Genomic DNA, 15,888 nt, shown 5'->3' on the forward strand with positions numbered 1-15,888 from the left:
TCCCTATCCAGTTACAGCCTCTCTGTACAGTCCACATAACCTCACATATTTTTTCTTCCAACATTGGTGGGTGATCATATCATACAACCCATTAAGAACCTGGCAATCTGGTGGACCATTATGCAATAGGTAGCATCTATCCTTGTGTATCAATGCCTATTTCCCTGTAGAGTGTAAGCTTGCGAGCAGGGCCTTCCTACCTCTGTTTGTCTTTGCCCAGTTTTGTTCTATAACTGTTCTAATTGTAAAGCGCAACGGAATATGCTGCGCTATATAAGAAACTGATAATAAATAATAAAATAACCTGTGCCAAGCGCAGCAAGGCATCGTGCCCGAAGCATGGCGAGCCATGCGAGGGGTCACGGTGCACTAATTGGGGTTCCCCCGGCACTTTTCGAAGAAAACTACATAGAAAAAAGTTTTAAAAAATAATAATTTCTCTTATGTCCTAGAGGATGCTGGGGACTCCAAAAGGACCATGGGGTATAGACTGGATCCGCAGGAGCTTGGGAACACAAAGACTTTTACTGGGTGTGAACTGGCTCCTCCCTCTATGCCCCTCCCCCAGACCTCAGTTAGACTCTGTGCCCAGGAGTGACTGGACACACACTAGGGGAGCTCTACTGAGTTTCTCTAGAAAGACTTTTGTTAGGTTTCTATTTTCAGGGAGACCTGCTGGCTACAGGCTCCCTGCATTGTGGGAGTGAGGGGAGAGAAGTCAGACCTACTTCTTCTTAGTTAAGGGCTCTGCTTCTTAGGCTACTGGACACCATTAGCTCCAGAGGGTTCGATCACTTGGTTCGCCTAGCTGCTTGTTCCCGGAGCCGCACCGTCACCCCCCTCACAGAAGCCAGAAGAAAGAAGCCGGGTGAGTATTAGAAGAACCGAAGACTTCAGATGGCAGAAGACTTCAGTAACGGAGGTACAGCGCAGCGGTAGCGCTGCACTCCATGCTCCCACACACACCACCAACGGCACTTACAGGGTGCAGGGCGCTGGAGGGTAAGCGCCTTGGGCAGCAGTTACTGTGGTCATTAGGACTGGCTAAAGGCATATTCGGTTCCCTGGGCACCGTATATAATACCCACGCCAGTATAAATATTTCAAATTTGAGCGGGACTGAAGCGCGCCGGGAAGGGGCGGGGCTTATCCGCACAGCTCACCAGCGGCATTTTCTTCTCTCCACAGCCGCTGCAGAGACGCTGGCCCAGTCCTCCAAGCTCCTCACAAGTAAAAGGGAGCAAAACGGGGGGGGACACAGATAATTTGGTGCTTTTCTTATTATTTACAGCGTTACTGACATATATTATAGTTGTGTGGTATATGGGCGCTGGGGTGTGAGCTGGCATACTCCCTCTGTGTTTCTCTCTCCAGGCTTCCCTGTAGGCTGTCCCCTTTATTTGGCCAGTGTGAGTGTGGGGGTGTCGGTACTACGTGTCGGCATGTCTGAGGCTGAGAGTTCCTCCCCGGAGGAAGTTACTGGGGGCGCGGAAAAGGAGATGGAAATTGCTCTGTCAGCACAGCCGACTGCTGATTGTGTTACTATGTTAAGTACACTTAATGCTAATGTGGCTTTATTGTCTAAGAGGCTTGATAAATCTGATTCTCAGACACAAACATGGATAAAATCCATGGAGGATGCTTTGGCTCAAGTACAGACCTCCTCAGGGTCACAAAAACGTTCATTTACCCACATGGTAGATACAGATGCCGACAGGGACTTTGATTCCGATGTCGATTTTATTGAAGCTACTTTACACCCAAGGGTAGTTAAGAGTATTCAGTACATGATTGTGGCTATTAAAGATGTTTTACATATTTCTGATGAACCTGCTGTTCAGGACACAAGGATTTGCCTATTTAAGGGGAAAAAACCTGAGGTAAAGTTTCCCCCCTCCCATGAAATAAATGCTCTTTGTGAAAAAGCTTGGGAGTCGCCGGACTAGAGGTGGCAGATTCCCAAGAGAATTTTTATGGCGTATCCTTTCCCCTCTGATGACAGGGAAAAATGGGAGTCGTCTCCAAATGTCGACAAGGCTCTATCCCGTTTGTCCAAGAAGGTGGCGCTTCCGTCCCCTGTCACGGCTGCTCTCAGGGATCCGGCGGATCGCAAGCTGGAGACGTCTTTGAAGGCCATTTTCGTTAATACTGGTGCATTGCTCAGACCTGCTGTGGCGTCGGTATTGGTGGGTAGTGCTATTGCTAAATGGGCTGATAATTTAGCTTCTGATATGGATACCCTTGATAAGGATAATATTCTTTTGACTCTTGGTTATATCAAGGACGCTGCAGATTACCTAAAGGATGCGGCGAGAGATGTTGGCCTCTTGGGATCAAGAGCCAATGCCATGGTGGTCTCGGCCAGGAGGGCGCTGTGGATCCATCAATGGAATGCTGATGCTGACTCCAAGAAAAATATGGAAGCTCTCCCTTTCAAAGGTAGTGTCTTGTTTGGTGACGGCCTTGCTAACCTGGTGTCTACCGCTACTGCGTGTAAGTCATCTTTTCTTCCTTATGTTCCCACTCAACAGAAAAAGGGGCCGCATCAGCAGATGCAGTCCTTTCGGCCTAATGAATACAAACGAGGTAAGGGCTTGTTCTTCCTCGCTTCAAAGGGTAGAGGAAGGGGAAAGAAGTCGCCTGCAGTGTCAGGCACCCAGGACCAAAAGTCCTCCCCCGCCTCTACCAAGTCCACCGCATGACGCTGGGGCTCCCCTGCGGGAGTCCGTGTCGGTGGGGGGCCGTCTCCGAATCTTCAGTCAGGTCTGGTTTCAATCAGCCCTGGATCCTTGGGTCTTAGACATAGTGTCCCAAGGGTACAAGCTGGAGTTTCAGGAGATGCCCCCCCCCACCTCTTTTTCACATCGGCCTTGCCAGTTTCTCTTCCAGAAAATGAAGTGGTAAATGCTGCGATACAAAAGTTGTGTCAACAGAGGGTCATTGGCCCCGTTCCCCCGTCCCAACGGGGGGAAGGGTTCTATTCGAGCCTCTTTGCAGACCGATTCTGAACCTAAAATCCCTCAATCCATACTTGAAAACTTTCAAGTTCAAGATGGAATCTATTCGTGCTGTGATCTCCAGCCTAGAAGGGGGGGATTTTATGGCGTCAGTCGACATAAAGTATGCCTACTTACACGTCCCGATATATCCTCCGCATCAGGCCTTCCTGAGATTTGCGGTGCAGGATTGTCATTACCAATTTCAGACGTTGCCGTTTGGGCTTTCCACGGCCTCGAGGGTTTTCACCAAGGATATGGCAGAAATGATGGTTCTCCTTCGCAAGCAAGCAATCCCGTACTTGGACGATCTCCTGATAAAGGCGAGGTCCAAGGAACAGTTGTTAAGAAATGTGGATCTCTCCCTGTCTGTTCTGCGACATCACAGTTGGATTCTAAATTTGCCAAAGTCTCAGTTGATCCCGGCCACTCGGCTGCCCTTCCTGGGCATGATCCTAGACACGGAGCTACAGAGAGTGTTTCTTCTGGAGGACAAAGCTCTGTAAATCCAGACTATGGTCAGGGAGCTTCTGAGGCCGACAAGTGTGTCGATTCATCAATGCACTCGGGTTCTAGGGTAGATGGTTGCGGCTTACGAAGCCATTCCGTTTGGCAGGTTTCATGCCCGGGTGTTTCAGTGGGATCTTCTGAACAAATGGTCCGGGTCTCACCTGCACATGCACGGGAAAATAAGTCCATCTTCCAGGGCCAGGATTTCTCTCATGTGGTGGCTGCAAGGCTCTCACCTTCTAGAGCAGAGATTTTCAACCTTTTACAACTCGCGGCACACTGAACAAGATTTAAATATTGCCAAGGCACACTCAAATATAATGGTGATGCATGGTGCAGTTGCGTGTCCTAGGATGTCATGGCGCAGCTTCTCCATAGGTCACGCCTGAGCCACATCTGAGAAAGCCAGAAGAGCCCAACACTGCCCGGGCCCAAAATTAGAACTGGCTCTGCAACCACTAACTCCACCAGTATTGAGCGTTCCAGGACCTCAGTTGCGGCAAAACACTGACGGGCCTGGCTGTGCTTCTATGGCGGCACACCTGGAGACTGCTCAGGGCACACTAGTGTGCCACGGCACAGTGGTTGAAAAACACTGTTCTAGAGGGACGCCGATTCGGAATCCAGGACTGGGTTCTGCTGACAACAGATGCAAGTCTCCGAGGCTGGGGCGCAGTCACGCAAGGAAGAAATTTCCAGGGAAAATGGTCAAGCCAGGAATAGTGTCTCCACATAAATGTTCTCGAGTTAAGAGCCATTTACAACGGCCTGCTGCAAGCAAAGAGCCTTCTTCAGGGTCTCCCTGTCCTGATCCAGTCGGACAACATAACAGCGGTGGCGTACGTAAACCGCCAAGGCGGAACAAGGAGCAGGGCGGCTATGGCGGAGGCCAAAAGAATTCTTCATTGGGCGGAACAGCACGTGAGCGCGCTGTCAGCAGTCTTCCTCCCGGGCGTGGGCAACTGGGAAGCAGACTTCCTCAGCAGACACGATCTCCATCCGGGAGAGTGGGCTCTTCATCAAGAGGTTTTTGCAGAAGTGACAAGGCGTTGGGGAATTCCTCTGATAGACATGATGGCGTCTCGCCTCAACAAGAAGCTTCCGACGTATTGTTCCAGGTCAAGGGAACCCAAAGCCAGTGCAGTGGACGCCCTGGTAACTCCGTGGGTGTTTCAATCTGTGTATGTGTTCCCTCCGCTTCCTCTCATTCCAAAGGTGCCGAGGATCGTACGACGAACAAGGGTTCAGGCAATACTCGTCGTTCCAGATTGGCCACGGAGGGCCTGGTATCCGGATCTTCAGGATCTGTTACTGCAGGGGCCCTGCGTGTTTCCGGACTTACCGCGGCTGTGTTTGACGGCGTGGAAGTTGAGCGCCTAATCTTAGCTCAGAAAGGTATTCCCGGGGAGGTCATCCCCACTCTCCTTAAAGCTAGGAAAGAGGTGACGGCGAAACATTATCACCGTATTTGGAGAAAGTATGTGTCGTGGTGTGAAACCAAAGCAGCTCCTGCGGAGGAGTTTCACTTGGGTAGTTTTCTCCATTTTTTGCAGGCAGGCGTCGATGCAGGCCAGAAATTGGGTTCCATGAAAGTGCAGATTTCGGCTTTATCTATTTTCTTTCAAAAAGAATTGGCCGTACTTCCTGAGGTTCAGACTTTCGTGAAGGGAGTGCTGCATATCCATCCTCCATTTGTGCCACCTGTGGCGCCGTGGGATCTTGAAGTGGTGTTAAATTTTCTTATGTCTCACTGGTTTGAACCTTTGCGTAAGGTTGAGTTAAAGTTTCTCACTTGGAAAGTGGTTATGCTTTTGGCTCTGGCGTCTGCCAGACGAGTGTCCGAGTTGGCGGCTTTGTCTCACAAGAGCCCATATTTGATCTTTCATTCGGATAGAGCGGAATTGAGGACTCGTCAACAATTTCTGCCGAAGGTGGTTTCTTCGTTTCACATAAACCAACCTATTGTGGTGCCTGTGGCTACAGATGCTGTAGCGGTCCCAAAATCTCTTGACGTTTGTAAGAGCTTTGACAATTTATGTCGCTAGAACGGCTCTTACTAGGAAGACAGAGGCTCTGTTTGTCCTGTATGCTTCCAACAAGATTGGAAATCCTGCTTCTAAGCAAACTATTGCATGCTGGATTTGTAATACGATTCAGCAAGCTCAGTAAAGGCCCATTCTACCAGGAAGGTGGGCTCATTTTGGGCGGCTGCCCGAGGGGTCTCGGCACTTCAACTTTGCCGAGCAGCTACGTGGTCGGGTTCAAACACTTTTGCTAAGTTCTACAAGTTTGATACCCTGGCTGATGAGGACCTCATGTTTGCTCAATCGGTGCTGCAGAGTTGTCCGCACTTTCCCGCCCGGTCTGGAGCTTTGGTATAGACCCCATGGTCCTTTTGGAGTCCCCAGCATCCTCTAGGACGTAAGAGAAAATAGGATTTTAATACCTACCGGTAAATCCTTTTTTCCTAGTCCGTAGAGGATGCTGGGCCCATCCCAGTGCGGACAGTTCCTTGCAGTTGTATTGATACTGGTTATTTTTGGTTACACGTGGATTGTGTATCAGTTATATTCAGCTTGTTGCTGTTGTTAGTTCATACTGTTATCTGGTTTCCTGCTACTCCGGTTGTACGGTATGTTTGTAGTGTGGGCTGGTATGTTTCTCGACCTTAGTTTAACAAAAATCCTTTCCTCGAAATGTCCGTCTCTCCTGGGCACAGTTCCTATAACTGAGGTCTGGGGGAGGGGCATAGGAGGAGCCAGTTCACACCCAGTAAAAGTCTTGAGTGTGCCCAAGCTCCTGCGGATCCCATCTATACCCCATGGTCCTTTTGGAGTTCCCAGCATCCTCTACGGACTAGGAGAAAAGGATTTACCGGTAGGTATTAAAATCCTATTTTCGACCTAATGACCATGTCGAACAAACGTGGTCGACCTAATGAACCACACCCGTCTTTGTTTTGCTTGCTAATTATGTAAGGGTATCCTATTTTGAAACTTCTTTAATTGGTGTTTCCCTTAGTGCTTTTCCGTCGTGCTCGTTTCATCGGGTTCGGATGCTGAATGCATCCTGTTTCATTAAACACAGTTTATTATCACTGCATATGGATACAGCAGGTCTCTGGATACACTGGTGTTCAATGCCAAGCTGTGTTTATATTCAGGTGCAATGACGATAAAAAAAAATTGTGTATATGAGTTCTGTGTAGGAAAAAACAATGTCAGATAATACGGAGATCTTAGTTGCGTATATCTGCAGATATAGGGTTAAGCCCCCAGGCCGATCGACAAGGCTTCTCCGTCACTGGGGGTCCCTAATACTAGGTATGGGTCCGGGGTGCAGGACCCCATAACGTCGGCACAGGTCGGCTACCCCAGGTCAGCACACAGGTGAGAATTAATAAGGGTTAATAAGAAGCACAGAAGTGCTATGTAAGTGGTGTGATTAAAATAATACAAAAATATATACAAAGTGATAGGGAAAATCAGCATTAGGAGGGATTGCTGACTCCAGAGTGCCATAGGAGAAGCTAGGGGTATCTCCAGGTAAGCTGGCTCTCAGATGCTGTAGGAGCCATTACCATGTGGCCTTACACTGGGAATTTAACCCAGACATATTTGTAATTATTTATGGGGTGGGTGTGGGGTGCGGTGGCCCCTGTGTCGGTATGGCTGGGCTGCTTCAGGTCGGCACACCCTAACACTTTATTAACACTTATGATTTTCCCTATCACTTTGTATATATTTTTGTATTATTTTAATCACACCACTTACATAGCACTTCTGTGCTTCTTATTAACCCTTATTAACTCTCACCTGTGTGCTGACCTGGGGTAGCCGACCTGTGCCGACGTTATGGGGTCCTGCACCCCGGACCCATACCTAGTATTAGGGACCCCCAGTGACGGAGAAGCCTTGTCGATCGGCCTGGGGGCTTAACCCTATATCTGCAGATGTACGCAACTAAGATCTCCGTATTATCTGACTATTATGTAGTAATATTTTTCACTCGGTGTGCATTAGGGAACACATTGTTTTTTCCTACACAGAATTACCCCTCCCTTTTAGCACCTGAGTGACATTACATCTGATTGAGCAGCTTTCCATTTTGTGCATAGTATATGAGTTCTGAAAGATTGGAGAGGCACAGAAAGGCAAAGCCGCAGGGCGATTTACAAGGCAAAGTCTTAATAAAGGACAGATGGGTAGAGCCATTATTGTAACTTTTTACTGAAGGATTTCTACACAACTGTAGCTGGCGGTCACTACTTACAGTACATACAAAGCAAATTGTCCCCCGTCCTCCCCATCTTTGTTTTGTTCTTTCTCCTGTCTCCAGTGAAAAAAACATTTTTGATGTATTATATTTACACACAGATGATCTGATCACCTCTCTCCTAGCTCCTGCTGAGTGGTTTATGTGGCTGCTTAGGAGAAGTCTGGGAATGTTCTGGTCCCTGACCTCAATCTCTGTGTGACCATCAGACAAACACAGCCAGCACCACATACCGTTTATCTTCCTTTCTATGCGCTGGTTACAGAACATGTTTCTCTTCTTACTTGGAAAGCTTTGAATGCAATATGTTACTGTTTGTCATTCATTTTGACATTGAGCTTTGTTGAAATGTTTTTTAATTTTTTTTTCTTGGCAAGTGTTCAGTACAAGAGAAGAGTTATTTGGTACAGAGAAGTCATGTCGTGGGCTGAACGGGCATTCAGTGCCTACAACCATTTCATATGGGCTGACCTCTCCTGGCTGTATGATCTCAGAGACGCCAGTCTGTTATTACTGTATAGTAGCCACTGACCTAAGGTCACTCTCCCCATTCTCTGCCAGTGACTACTGCATCCAGTGTCTTCATCTTGTATCGGCCTCCTCCTGCAGTATCCCAGCAGGTACCTGTATACAATAGTATACCCTCTACCCTGTGTCCCAGCTCTGCTCACCTCCATGCACCCATATTCCACACTTATCCCTGCATTGCTCCAGAACTTGTCAGTGGCTAATATAGCAGGGAGAAGGGCATGTCAGGGAGAGGAGGGGGAATGTGACCTTGTAGAGACCCTGTGCATGACTCTGCTTTATTGAACCACTCGTATTACATTACTTGAATTTGTTTTCACACAATAAAATGACCACTATAACTCCCATGTTAGTAGGAAGTGCCATGTAGCCTGATGTACAGTGGCTTATTAAAGGTTGACAACAGCGGTGCCCTCTAGTGGCCAAATTAAGATTGGAAAAATGTTTTACTGTTAGTTGAATTAAGTATCTCCCGTATGGGTGTAGTATGTTAGGTAGATTAGACTTAGGTCGACAGTGTCTATGTTGACCACTATTGGTCGTCAGTAAATAGGTCGACAGGGACTCTAGGTCGACATGAGTTCTTTTACTTTTTTTGGTGTTTTCTTCGTAGAGTGACCGGGAACCCCAATTAGTGCACCGTGTCCCCTCGCATGGCTTGCTTCGCTCGCCATGCTTCGGGCAAGGTGTCTCGCTCATCTACCGCTGAGCTCGGCATAGGTTACTGTTCCCAATTGTAATCCACGTGGATCATAAACTATGAAAAAGTTCAAAAAATATATTTTTTTTTTAGAAAAACTCATGTTGACCTTTTGTCATGTCGACTTAGAGTCCCTGTCGACCTAGAAACCATGTCGACCTACTTACTGTCGACCAATAGTGGTCGACCTACTTACTGTCCACTTAAAGACCAGATCCCCTCCCATACATGACCCATATCTTACTATCTGTTCTACAGGAAAGAGGCTTTCTGAAAGTGTCCTATTGAATTTTGGACTATAATGTGATTGCCTGTAATCTTCTAAGCCTTTGTTACAAATAAAGGATCATTTTTGCTTATTTTCTGTCTGCATAGGTTATGCCTCTTCTGTGTGTGTTCAATACTCATTAATGACATTTATGATATCTGATTCACAGGTATTAACAGAACAGCATTAAGAGAAATCAAGCTTCTACAAGAGTTAAGTCATCCAAATATCATAGGTGTAAGTATGATGCGTGTTATCTGTGCCAGTGCACAAAGTTGTTTGCACAATGTATATCATTATTTTGTTATGTTTTGCTATTAAAGTACAAGTAGAGTAGTTCATAATTAAATATTTGAGCTAATTGGCCAAAATACAAGTACATTTAAACGCTGCAAGCTAAAGGCCCATATAGACGGGCCGATGTGGGAGAGATGTGTGCTGAGCGAACCGCTCAGCACACATCTCTCCCGCCGCTCAGCACAGCGCGATGTGTGCTGAGCGTGCGGGGGGAGACGGGGGGGCCGCTCATTTCACCCAGCGGGTGAAGTGAGCGACCCGCTAGATTGGCTAGGGGGTACACACGGAGCAATAATGCTTAAATTCTAAGCAATCTAGTCAGATTGCTTAGAATATCGCTCTGTGAGTACCCCCCTTAAGGCCTGTGTACTATTACAGATAACATCTTTTGCAGCTGTGTTCTTACATTACTAATACGGTCCTTCCCGCCCTGGGGGCTGTTTCATGCTACCGGTTTTTCTGGCGCTCCTTGGTCCATCTGTCAGCCGTGGCTGAAAACGGTAACTGTGTAACACTGCAGAAGGATGAATGGTTGGAAGAGATGAGCTCAAGGAAGAACCAGTCAGAAGCTGCAGTCATAAAATCATAGTTTCTCTTACGTCCTAGAGGATGCTGGGGACTCCGTAAGGACCATGGGGTATAGACGGGCTCCGCAGTAGACATGGGCACTCTAAAGACTTTAGGATAGAATGGGTGTGCACTGGCTCGTCCCTCTATGCCTTTCCTCCAGACCTCAGTTAGATCCTGTGCCCAGAGGCGACTGGATGCACTGCAGGGGAGCTCTCCTGAGTTTCTCTGAAAAAGACTTTTGTTAGGTTTTTTATTTTCAGGGAGCACTGCTGGCAACAGGCTCCCTGCATCATAGGACTGAGGGGAGAGAAGCAGACCTACTTAAATGATAGGCTCTGCTTCTTAGGCTACTGGACACCATTAGCTCCAGAGGGAATCGGAACGCAGGTCTCACCCTCGCCGTTCGTCCCGGAGCCGCGCCCCGCCGTCCTCACAGAGCCTGAAGATAGAAGCCGGGTGAGTATGAGAAGAAAGAAGACTTGGGAAGAGAGTATGAGAAGAAAGAAGACTGCCCTTGGCAGCATTATTAACCTCAAGGGACACTGGCATACAAAATAAATACTGCAGAGGTATATTAATAAACCCCCGCCAGTATAAATAATTTGAGCGGGACCGAAGCCCGCCGGTGAGGGGGCGGGGCTTGATCCTTCCAGCACTAACCAGCGCCATTTTCTCCACAGCACATTGCAGAAGCTGGCTAACCAGACTCTCCCCTGCTGTACACGGTTACAGAGGGCATAAAAGAGGGGGGGGGCACATGTAATTAGCGCAGTGAAGTGTGTGTGTGTGTGTGTATATGTGTGTGTATATGTATATATATATATATATATATATATATATATATATATATATATATATATATACACTTATATTACAGTAAAAGCGCTGTACTACTGGGATTTTATTCCAGTCCGGTGGCGCTGGGTGTGTGTTGGCATACTCTCTCTCTGTCTCTCCAAAGGGCCTTATTGGGGGAACTGTCTCCATATAGATATATCCCTGAGTGTGTGGGGGTGTCGGCATGTCTGAAGCGGAAGGCTCATCTAAGGAGGAGGTGGAGCAGATGATTGTGGTGTCTCCGTCGGCAACGCTGACACCTGATTGGTTGGACATGTGGAATGTTTTCAATGCAAATGTGATTTTATTACATATAAAGATTGGACAAAGCAGAGTCCAGGGAAAAAGCAGGGAGTCAATCCATGGCTTTAACTGTGTCACAGGGCCCTTCAGGGTCTCAAAAACGTCCCCTATCCCAAATAGCAGACACTGATACCGACACGGATTCTGACTCCAGTGTCGACTACGATGATGCAAGGTTACACCCAAGGGTGGCTCAAAGTATTCATTATATGATTATTGCAATAAAAGATGTTTTGCATATCACAGATAACCCCTCTGTCCCTGACACGAGGGTACACATGTTTCAGAAGAAGAAACCTGAGGTAACATATCCCCCATCTCATGAGCTGAACGCATTATTTGAAAAAAAAGCTTGGGAAACTCCAGACAAAGGACTGCAGATTCCCAAAAGAATTCTTATGGCGTATCCTTTCCCTGCACAGGACAGGGTACGGTGGGAATCCTCGCCCAGGGTGGACAAGGCTTTAACGCGCTTATCCAAGAAGGTGGCGCTACCGTCTCCAATACACATACGGGTGCTTTGCTCAGACCGGCAATAGCATCGGCTTGGGTTTGTAGCGTGATAGATACCCTAGAGAGGGATACCATTTTGTTGACCTTAGGTCACATCAAAGACGCAGTCTTATATATGAGAGACGCTCAGAGAGGCGTCGGGCTACTAGGTTCAAGGGCGAACGCCATGGCGATCTCGGCTAGGCGAGCACTGTGGACCCGACAATGGACGGGTGATGCCGACTCAGAGGCATATGGAAGTTTTACCTTACAAGGGTGAGGTTGTATTTGGGGAAGGTCTCGCGGACCTGGTTTCCACAGCTACCATGGGTAAATCTACTTTATTGCCTTTTGTTCCCCCACAGCAAAAGAAAACACCACAGTATCAGATGCAGTCCTTTCGGTCGCATAAGTCCAGAAGAGGTCGGGGCTCTTCCTTCCTCGCCAGAGGTGAGGGTAGTGGGAATCGAATGCCTGCTACGGCCAGTTCCCAGGAACAGAAGTCCTCCCCGGCTTCTACTAAATCCACCGCATGACACCGGGGCTCCACTGAGGGAGTCCGCACCGGTGGGGGCACGTCTTCGACTCTTCAGCCATGTCTGGGGTCAGTCGGACGTGGATCCTTGGGCGATGGAAATAGTATCCCAAGGCTACAAGCTGGAATTCGAAGACGTGCCTCCTCGCCGATACTTCAAATCGGTTTTAGCAGCTTCTCCCCGAGAGAGTTTTAGCTGCAATTCAAAAGCTGTGTTCACAGCAAGTGATTATCAAGGTTCCCCTAATACATCAGGGAAAAGGGTACTATTCAACCCTATTTGTGGTCCCGAAACCGTATGGCTCGGTCAGACCCTTTCTAAATTTAAAATCCCTGAACCTGTACTTAAAAAGGTTCAAGTTCAAGATGGAATCGCTCAGGGCAGTTATCTCCAGCCTGGAAGGGGGGGATTTTATGGTGTCACTAGACATAAAGGATGCATACCTTCACGTACCCATATATCCTCCTCATCAGGCATACCCGAGATTTGCTGTACAGGACTGTCATTACCAGTTTCAGACGTTGCCGTTTGGGCTTTCCACGGCCCCGAGGGTGTTCACCAAGGTATTGGCGGAAATTATGGTGCTCCTGCGCAGGCAAGGGGTCACAATTATCCCGTACTTGGACGATCTCCCGATAAAAGCGAGATCAAAGGAACAGTTGCAGAAAAGCGTGTCGCTCTCCCTGAGAGTACTACAGCAACATGGCTGGATTCTAAATCTACCAAAGTCACAGTTGGTTCCAACGACTCGGCTGTCTTTCTTAGGCATGATTCTGGACACAGAACAAAAGAGGGTTTCTCTTACGTCCTAGAGGATGCTGGGGACTCCGTAAGGACCATGGGGTATAGACGGGCTCCGCAGGAGATAGGTCACCTAAAAAGAACTTTGACTATGGGTGTGCACTGGCTCCTCCCTCTATGCCCCTCCTCCAGACCTCAGTTAGATCTTGTGCCCAGAGGAGAATGGGTGCACTGCAGAGAGCTCTCCAGAGTTTTCTGTGGAAAAAGAACTTTGTTAGGTTTTTTATTTTCAGGGAGTCCTGTTGGCAACAGGCTCCCTGCATCGTGGGACCGAGGAGAGAGAAGCAGAGCTGGCTTGTCAAGTTGGGCACTGCTTCTAAGGCTACTGGACACCATTAGCTCCAGAGGGAGTCGGAACAAAGGTCTCACCTGGGGTTCGTCCCGGAGCCGCGCCGCCGTCCTCCTCACAGATGCCGAAGATAGAAGCCGGGTGAGTATGAGAAGGCAGAAGACATCAGATCTTCATGAGTCACACACACACAGAGCAGCACTGAAGGGTGCAGGGCCCTGGGCAGCAATAAACCTCACATTTTGGCACAAATACAGTTGGATTAGACTGCGGAGGCAGTAAATCTATGATCCCCCGCTATTTTATTGAAAAATCACTGGGACCGAAGCCCGCCGTCGGGTGGGCGGGGCTTGATCCTCAGCACTAACCAGCGCCATTTTCTCCACAGAAGCTGCATGAGGAAAACGCTGGCTCCCTGGTCTCTCCCCTGCTGAACTCACAGGCTGGAAAAAAGAGGAGGGGGGCACATTAGCGACGCAGTGAGTGAGAATTGGCATATTATATATAAAAAAGCGCTATCTGGACATATTTTTTCCAGTGTTTTTAAGCGCTGGTGTGTGCTGGCATACTCTTTCTCTGTCTCTCCTTAGGACCTGGTTGGGGTTTTGTCCCCTTATAGGTTTAATTCCTGTGTGTGTGGGGTGTCGGTACGTGTGTGTCGACATGTCTGAGGCGGAAGGCTTCTCCAAGGAGGAGGTGGAGCAAATGAGTGGTGTGTCCCCGTCGGTTGTGCCGACTCCAGATTGGATGGACATGTGGCATATGTTGAATGCAAGTGTGGCATCTTTACATAAAATGCTTGATAAGGCTGATTTAGGGGGGACATCAGGGGGTCAATCCTCAGATTGGACTGACTCACAGGGCCCGTCGGGGTCTCAAAAGCGTCCCTTAACACAAGACACTACTACCGACATGGATTCTGATTCCAGTGTCGACTATGACGAAGTAAAATTGCACCCTAGGGTGACAAAAACCATTCAGTGTATGATTGTGGCAATAAGGGATGGGTTGCATATTGTGGATGAACCCTCGGTCCCCGACACAAGGGTACACATGTTTAAGGAAAAGAAACAGATTATTAACTTTCCCACATCTCATGAATTAAATGAATTCTTTGGAAAAGCTTGGGAGACTCCGGATAAGAGACCGCAGATCCCCAAAAGAATTTATATGGCATACCCTTTCCCTAAGCAGGACAGGGAGATTTGGGAATCACCCCCCACTGTGGACAAGGCCCTGACGCGCTTGTCCAAGAAAGTGGCGCTACCGTCTCCTTACACAGCAGCCCTTAAGGACCCTGCAGATCGCAGGCAAGAAACTACCTTAAAGTGTATTTATTCTCATACTGGTGCTGTGCTAAGACCGACAATTGCGTCGGCATGGGTGTGTAGCGCAATTGCAGCTTAGACAGATGAGCTGACAGATCAATTTGATAATATGGATAAGGATACTATATTCCTAACTCTAGCCCATATTAAAGACGCAGTCTTATTTATGAGGGATGCTCAAAGAGACATTGGATTGCTAGCTTCTAGGGCCAATGCCATGTCTGTCTCGGCGAGAAGATCCTTATGGACTCGCCAATGGACGGGTGATGCGGATTCCAAGAAACATATGGAAGTACTACCCTATAAGGGTGATGTATTGTTTGGGGATGGGCTGACGGACCTGGTTTCCACAGCTACAGCAGGTAAATCAAATTTTTTACCATATATTCCCCAACAGCAAAAGAAAGTAACACCCTATCAGATGCAGTCCTTTCGGTCGCACAAGTCCAAAAGACGTCGGGGATCCTCTTTCCTCGCCAGAGGTAAGGGCAGAGGCAAGAGAGCACCTGCTTCGGCAGGTGCACAGGAACAAAAGTCCTCCCCGGCTGCTCCAAAACCCACAGCATGACGCTGGGGCTCCCCTGAGGGAGTCCGCACCGGTGGGGGCACGTCTTCGACTTTTCAGTCAGGCCTGAGTCAGTTCGGACCTGAATCCCTGGGTGTTGGAAATAGTTTCCCAGGGTTACAAATTGGAATTCGAGGAGGTGCCCCCGCGCCGATTTTTCAAATCGGCCCTACCAGCTCCACATCGGAAAGGGATGTAGTGTTAGCTGCAATTCAAACGCTGTGTATACAGCAAGTGATAATCAAGGTTCTCCTGCACCAGCAGGGAAGAGGTTACTACTCAACCCTATTTGTGGTCCCGAAACCGGACGGTTCGGTCAGACCTATTTTGAATCTGAAATCCCTAAACCTGTACATAAGAAGATTCAAATTCAAAATGGAATCTCTCAGAGCGATAATAACCAACATGGAGGAGGGGGAGTTTATGGTGTCTCTGGACATAAAGGATGCGTACCTTCATGTCCCCATATATGCCCCCCATCAGGAATACCTGAGATTCGCTGTACGGGATTGTCATTACCAATTTCAGACGTTGCCGTTTGGACTCCACGGCCCCGAGGATTTTCACCAAGATAATGGCGGAAATGATGGTGG

The 15,888-nt window shown here is 48.2% G+C and overlaps 1 protein-coding gene across 1 annotated transcript in view; it reads left to right on the forward strand.

Moving 5' to 3' along the window:
- Positions 1-15,888, forward strand: part of CDK7 (cyclin dependent kinase 7) — a 158,004-nt gene that overhangs the window by 45,638 nt on the left and 96,478 nt on the right. Inside the window, exon 4 of the mRNA XM_063963462.1 lies at positions 9,447-9,514. Within this exon, the coding sequence (XP_063819532.1) occupies positions 9,447-9,514 (68 nt within the window). The remainder of the gene's footprint in view (positions 1-9,446; positions 9,515-15,888) is intronic.

This window comes from Pseudophryne corroboree, chromosome 1 (genome assembly GCF_028390025.1).
Source record: "Pseudophryne corroboree isolate aPseCor3 chromosome 1, aPseCor3.hap2, whole genome shotgun sequence".
NCBI lineage: Eukaryota > Metazoa > Chordata > Amphibia > Anura > Myobatrachidae > Pseudophryne > Pseudophryne corroboree.